At 59.2% G+C, this 6950-nt stretch overlaps 1 protein-coding gene and 1 non-coding gene across 6 annotated transcripts; both read right to left on the bottom strand.

The window, feature by feature from the left end:
• Positions 1 to 2072: 2072 nt before the first annotated feature.
• On the bottom strand, positions 2073 to 2145 carry TRNAR-CCU (transfer RNA arginine (anticodon CCU)). The gene has a single exon. It is a non-coding gene; the product is annotated as a tRNA-Arg (tRNA).
• A 2291-nt stretch (positions 2146 to 4436) lies between these two features.
• On the bottom strand, positions 4437 to 6599 carry COMMD5 (COMM domain containing 5). 5 transcript variants are annotated; one of them, XM_059995417.1, is made up of 3 exons: positions 6155 to 6407; positions 5701 to 5850; positions 4437 to 5520 (listed from the first exon to the last, which is right to left on the bottom strand). In XM_059995417.1, the coding sequence occupies exon 3, from the start codon at positions 5469 to 5471 to the stop codon at positions 4620 to 4622; it is 852 nt and encodes a 283-aa protein (XP_059851400.1). In that variant the 5' UTR covers positions 5472 to 5520; positions 5701 to 5850; positions 6155 to 6407; the 3' UTR covers positions 4437 to 4619. The 5 variants fall into 5 exon arrangements, with proteins under 5 accessions (XP_059851400.1, XP_059851404.1, XP_059851401.1 ...); XM_059995421.2 differs by lacking the exons at positions 5701 to 5850; positions 6155 to 6407 and adding an exon at positions 6461 to 6599; XM_059995418.1 differs by lacking the exons at positions 5701 to 5850; positions 6155 to 6407 and adding an exon at positions 6461 to 6586 and having other exon boundaries at positions 4437 to 5350.
• Between the last annotated feature and the right edge of the window lie 351 nt (positions 6600 to 6950).

The raw sequence follows: 6950 nt of genomic DNA, 5'->3' as shown, positions 1-6950 counted from the left end.
AAGCGGGGGAAAGGGCTGCCCCACAGCCGCTGTGGGAGGGGCAGCGCCGTCAGGGCCACCACCTCCAGCCTCCTGAGGATGGAGATAATGTTCTGGTCCTGACGTTCCTGACCAGTGACTTAAAAGGCACAGACGGTGCCTTCTGGGAGAGGGGGAGGGAAGCAGGTGAGCGAGCAGAGCTCTACACCCCCACTTGCTGGCTGGGACCCCCCGAGGGTGGAGATGGGAGCAGATAGCGCCGTGTAGACACGGTGACTTCAAGGGGCCCAGGGCCCTCCCAGTCTGCCGACCCTCCAGGGCGTAGACCAGCAGGGTGGACACACCCACAGGGCTGGGGAGACAGAGCCAGACAGCCCCCGCCAGGCGCACAAGGACAAGGGGGTCTCTGCCGCCTGATGGGCAAAAGGGTGTGCAAATCCTGGTGCTGACTCGCGGGACTCCCAGCCTCAGTCGGAAAACCACCCCTGCCTGCCAGGACAACCGAGAGGATGATGGGAGGGTCCCTCGGGAAGGGGGTGTGTGCGTCCCTGCCAGGCACGTGACTTAGAGCCACGGCGTCGCAGCTACGGGGCCACTCCGTGGCAGCAGAGCTCAGAGCACCTGCTGGGGCACGTCGGCCGGGCTCGGACCCCAGGTCTCCGTTCCTGGTTGCACTGGCCCAATTTCGCTGCGGTAACCGGCAAAACAGACGCCCCCGAGCCCGTGGCCCTCGACCCTAAACGTGTGTCCTCACTCTGGACACAGCAGCTCAGGGCACGGGAGCCGGCACCAAGAGCCTGCCCTGCCACCAGGTTCGCATGCCCACAGAGTCGGCGGACTAAGGGCAGGTGGGGAGGGAAGGCTGGCGGAGAACGGACTGCCAGCTCCCCCATCAGCTGTGTGTCGTTAGGCAAGACGCAAATCTCTCTGCGCTTAGTCACCCGTGAGGCGGAGAGGCCTCGTGCCTGTGAGTTAATGAGTTAACACGCGCCCGGCAGAGGGCCTGCACCTGGTGGTTCCACCTGTACCTTCTCTGCGCTCGGCTGGGGCCTGGTCGACAGCGTCTAGCCTGTAGGGGGCGCTCGAGGTGGTGCTTTGGGTCGTTAGGGACATAATACCAAGGGCTTTAACATGATCACATTCTTTTAAAAAAAAACTTTATTCTTCGCTGCGTTGGGTCTTTGTTGCTGCGCGCGGGCTTTCTCTAGTTGTGGAGAGCAGGGGCTACTCTTCGTTGTGGCACGTGGGCTTCTCATTGATGTGGCTTCTCTTGTTGCAGAGCACAGGCTCTAGGCAAGCAGGCTTCAGTAGCTGTGGCACTACAGGCTCAGTAGTTGTGGCGCACGGGCTTAGCTGCTCCGCAGCATGTGGGATCTTCCCGGACCAGGGCTCGAACCTGTGTCCCCTGCATTGGCAGGAGGATTCTTAACAACTGTGCCACCAAGGGAAGCCCCTAAAATGATCACATTCTTTTTTTTACAACACTGTGTTAAGAAGCCAACACAAAAGTCTACACATGGAATGATTCAATGGGGAAAGTGGTCACATTCTGCCTCCTCTGTTTCTACTTCTAAATAGTTTTAATATAAAATCCTTCTACCGTTTCCTATTGACATCAATGATTAAAATTTTTTTATCTAGTTGCATAACATCACTGATTTTTTTTTTTTTTTTTTTGGCCGTGTTGGGTCTTCGTTGCTGCACGCGGGCTTTCTCTAGCTGCGGAGAGCAGGGGCTATTCTTCATTGTGGTGCATGGGCTTCTCATTGTGGTGGCTTCTCTTGTTGCGGAGCACGGGCTCTATGTGTGTGGGCTTCAGTAGTTAAAGCATGAGGGCTCAGTAGTTGCGGCACATGGGCTTAGTAGTTGCAGCACATGGGCTTAGTTGCTCCACGGTATGTGTGATCCTCCTGGACCAGGAAACGAACCCGTGTCCCCTGCATGGGCAGGTGGATTCTTAACCACTGTGCCACCAGGGAAGTCCTCACTGTGATTTTTAAAAATATTTATTTGGTTGTGCCGGGTCTTAGTTGCAGCTCGAGGGCTCCTTGTGGCATGCGAACTCTTAGTTGCAGCAAGCATGTGAGATCTAGTTCCCTGACCAGGGATCGAACCTGGGCCCCCTGCATTAGGAGCGCAGAGTCTTAACCACTTAGCCACCAGGGAGGTCCCAACATCAGTGATTTTTTAATCAAGAAAAAAAATGAAACACAGCAGTTGCTCTGGTCTGAATGTTTGTGTCCCCAAAATGTATATGTTGAAATCCTAATGCCCAATGTGAGGGTGTTATGAGGTGGGGCCTTTGGGAGTGCTTCGGTCATGAAGGTGGAGTCCCCCTGATAAGAGACCCCACAGAGAGCTCCCTTGCCTCTTCCTCCACGTGAGGACACAGAAGTCTGCAGCCAGGCAGAGGGCCTCACCCGCCCCTGCTGGCCCCCTGACCTCGGACATCAGTCCTCCGCACTGTGAGAAATCAATGTCTGTTGTCTTATAGGCTGCCCGGTCTGTGGTGCTTTGCTTGTTTTGCCCAAGAGAAACTTGGCACGCCCACCAGGAAGATGCATGTTCTGCTGCCATTAGACAGACCCTCATATCAGGAAGAGTTACATGAACAGAGCTGTGTTAACACAGAGACAGCACAGAGCGTAAATGTCCAGTCTGGTCAAGACAGTTTCTCCATGACCGTCTATGGGCAAAGGAGCTTTTTGAATCTTTTTACTTTTTTGTTCGTTTTACTTTTTCGGCTTTTCCAAATGTATCATAATGAGCACATGTTCCTGACACATGCCCAGTGGTCGAGGAAGACGTCACAGCACAGTGACTGACAGGAAAGCCTCCATCACTGGTGGAGGCAGATGTGGTGCTCAGCTCACCTGTGCACGTTCTTCTGAGCAGGCCTGGGCAACAGCGAGCACAGCCCGGTCCAGCTCCTGTCCTCAGGGGAGCAGAGCCCAAGGATGCCAGCTGACGCTGAAGGAGACCTGGGGAGTCTGCACTCCTCAGCTGAGCCAAGACGGGGCCCCACCTGCAGCCTGGCCTCTGAAACTCTAGCTCCGAGCGCACAGCAGCACCTTAGGGTGGCCTCCTCTGTGCCCTTGGCCCACACCTAACTTGCTAGGACCCTCACTCAGGGAAAGGCCTTAATTAACCGAGATCATGGGAGTGTTCTGGAAACAGCACAGAGCAAACACTGCCGCTCTTGATGGGTCGTGGCATGGAGCAGGGGGCAGGAAGGAGGCGCTGGGGAAGGGCAGGTGCCAGGTGGGCACCCAAGCTCATTTTCTGTTTTCAGAGGAGGTTCCTGCATGATGCTCGGGGCTATTAATACTACCAGACCTGTGACCTGGTTTCGTGGCAGACCATGGAGGCAGGGACACGCCAGGCCCCTACCTGGGGTGTGGTTATGCTGCAGGGTGCAGGGCTGGCCACGGGCTCTGCACACTCCCACCCTAGAGGCACCCAGGCGAGGCCCCTGCTCCTGTCTCCCCTGCCACCGCCAACTCCACCAGACTCCCAATTCGTACCCTGCTGCCCTAGGCTCTGCTATCAACACAGCATCCAGTGTGATCCTTTGAAAACAACTGTCACATCACACTCATTTCACTCAGAATTGAGCCAAAGCTCTTTGAGAGGCCCTCAGGGCTGCCCCCTGTGCCCTCCACTCACCTTGCCCCCACTTGGCTGCAGCCACGTGGCCTGTGCACCACAGGCTGCTCCCTCCGCCTCGCCTCCTTTAAGTCTTTGCTCAGGTACCATGTCCTCAAGGAGGCGCAACCCATGCCCTGATTTTTTTTTTTTTTTTTGGCTGTGTCTGGTTTTTGTTGCAGCGTTCAGGCTTCTTTCTAGTTACAGCGCGCGGGCTCCAGAGCACGTGGGCTCTGTAGTTTGCGGCGCGTGGGCTCAGCAGTTGTGGCACGCAGGCTTAGTTGCCCCACGGCATGTGGGATCTTAGTTCCCCGACCAGTGATCGAACCCGTGTCCCCTGCATTGGAAGCATTCTTGACCACTGGGCCACCAGGGAGGTCCCCCCACGACCCAATTTAAAATGACAGCCCAGTTCTCCCACAGCCTTGCCCCCCATCTCCAAAGGCTGCTCTGCCTCCTGCGCCACTTCCCATCCTCCCACGAGCTACACCACTTGTTTGTATTATGCACTTCGTAATGCCTCCCTCGCCCCACTAGAATGCTCTCCATAAGGTCAGGGATTTAAGACAGGGGAATGAAATGTGCACCCTGAAGCACAGGGTTCCCCAAATCACAGGAGCAAGAGCTCAGTCGTTAGGTGGGGGCAGCCTGAGCAACCTCTGTGTCCTCACAAAGGCCTTGGCCTGGACCCCAGACTGTGACTAGACCACACATGGCCACACCGGAGCAGTGGGTGCCCTTACCTGGCAACAAGACCAACTGACAGCTGGGGGGACGGGGCCTGCAGTTTGATGCCTACCCAGGAGAACATATTTTGTGTAGCTGCTTTACTTCCAAAGAAAGGGGAAGACACAGCTGTCTTCTTCACTTAGAGAAATGCACGATTACACTCAAACACTCACTGGAGTGCCTCCTGGGAAGGGCGGCCTTTGCTCTGGAGACACCTGTCTGAGCCAGCTATCCCCGGTGACCAGAAGGGGACTGGCGAGCAAGGCTCAGTCCTGCAGTTTGCGCTCGCACCTCTTCTCCAGGTCGGCCATCTCCTTCAGGACCGTGGCCACACCGAACCGCAGCTCCTGGAACTTGGCCGTGGGGACCTCGAAGCGGAGGGCCGACCCATCCGAGAGCTTCAGCTGCATCAGGACGCTTGGCTGCAGGGAGCGGGCCAGGGCGCTGGTGGAGATGGCCACGTCCACCCTCCACCGAAAGTCGGCAACATGGGGCAGCCAGGCCCCCTGCTGCCTGGCCGCAGAGTCAAGGAGAGGCCGCTGGCTCCCAAACACCACACTGGCCAAGTCCACGACCAGGTCTTGGGGGATGCAGAGCTCCTGGAGCTGGTTCTTGAAGGCATCGGGCTTCAGGCTGGCCGGGGGCAGCCGGAGGGCCTGCTGGAGCAGGGTGTGTGTGCCAGCGATCAGGGCACCCAGACGCTCCTCAGGCAGGTCTGCACCAGCCCCGAGGCGCCGCACACCCTCACGGCAGTCTTCCCCCTGCAGGCTGCTGACCACCAGCTTCAGCAACTTTCTGAATGTGCCCCTCTCCAGGTCCCTCAGGAGCTGGGGCATTGCTGCCACCTCTGGAGGCAGCTGGGCGCCCAGGAAACTCATGCAGCCACTGTGACTGTCACCAGGGCGATGCAGGTGTGGAGCTGCAGGACCCACGGCAGACATCGCTGCTTCCTGCTCTTTGACCGGCAGCCCAGGTAGGAGGTCCCAGCAGCAACTGCCTGGAAGGGGGGCGGAAGAGAAGCCCAGTGACTCCCATGTCCTTTGGGCCAGTGAATGAGGACTGATATGGTCTCCACCTCCCAGATGCTGATGGTGTGAACCACTGATGACAGCCAGCATGACGGAAGGTGCCCTGGAAGCAGGTGGCGGAGGGGCCCCTCTCCAGTCCCTGGAAGAGGGGAGGCAGGAGCCAGGAGAAAAGGGAGATGAGGTGGGGAGGAGAGAAGAAAGAGAATCAGGAAACAGGAGAGCAACGTAAGTTCTCCAAATAAATAACGGATTAAAGAATGAGAGAGAAGAAAGGTCCAGAGAACACAAGGACACAACAGCCACTGCCGCTGCCACTGACCACTCCAAGATCACTCAGCTACTCCACCTCCAAGCCGCACACGGCTCTGCACGAGCGGGTTATCGTTCTCACCCCACCAACAAGGAAATCGAGGCGGAATCAACTGCTCAAGTCAAGGACTAGAACCCAGGCCCGTCCACTCAGAAGTCCCTGCAGGGGGGAGACCAGACGGCGTCCCTTAGGCAGGAAGGGCTGAGGCGCAGGTGTTAAGAGAGGTGGGTGCAGTACCTGGAGAAAAGGGCTGAGACGTCACCTGAAGGACAGCACGACACCCCACACCTGCTTCTGCAGGAGCGCCCGGCCCACCGCAGCCGCGCCAGGTGCCGAGCAGAGCTGTCCCCAAGGCGCCCCCACCCCTGGCCTGCGGGCCTCAGCGCGGCGGGCCCGGGCGCACGGGGAACTCCCCACTGGTTTCCTCGTACCCCACTCTCCCGGGAAGGCCGGGCCCCCTCACCCCGGCTGCCAACGACCACCCACGGGTTTTCTTTCAGGGCCTGGCCAGTATCGGGACAGCCTTCCGCAGCCCCGCCGCCTGCCGCTCAAGCCCCGGTCCCTGGAGGCCAGCGCGCTGTCCCCCGGCCCGGAGGAAGGAGCGCCCCGAGGCGGCCACCCAAGCTCTTCCGAGCCGCCGCCCCGGCCGCGGTCAGTGCCCTGTGGTCCGGTCCCGAGCTGCTGGATCGGCCTCCTGCCTCCAGAGCGTTCGCCGCCTCGCGAGCAGGGCGACCCATACCCATCCCCGCTTCCCGCTGCGCCCCCGTACCTGTCGCGGGGTCCCAAGCGGAGCAGAAAGGCGCTCGCAGCCGGAAGCGCAGCCTGGTTCCCGGAAGCGCGGCCTGGTTCCCGGAAGCGACCTAGAGACCCCCTGCCACCTCCGGGGGGCACCTCTAGGACAGCGGGAGGACCCGCCCTCGGTGATCCGCGGCCCGTGGGGCGGGGCCTAGGCCGCCGGGTTGGTCTTACGGGTCCGACCGCACAGGACGCACCTCCGGTTGTCCTCCGCTCGGATGGCTGATGCCTCGTTTGCACTCGAAAAGCAGGGGGTCTCTGCCGGGGTCTGGGGGCACGGGGGTGGGGGGCCTGGGCCTGGGGGTGGGGGGGTGCCCAGTACAGACCTTGGGCGGGGAGGCTCGCCTGCACAAAAATGCGCGCGAACTTTGCCTCTCAGTTGTTCACTTTGAATAGGTGAATTGATGGGATGTGCATTTATCTCCATAAAGTGGTATTTTAATGTCAGGGCTTCCCTGGTGGCG

This window comes from Delphinus delphis, chromosome 17 (genome assembly GCF_949987515.2).
Source record: "Delphinus delphis chromosome 17, mDelDel1.2, whole genome shotgun sequence".
Classification (NCBI taxonomy): Eukaryota; Metazoa; Chordata; class Mammalia; order Artiodactyla; family Delphinidae; genus Delphinus; species Delphinus delphis.
This window is presented reverse-complemented; position numbering and strand designations above follow the sequence as displayed.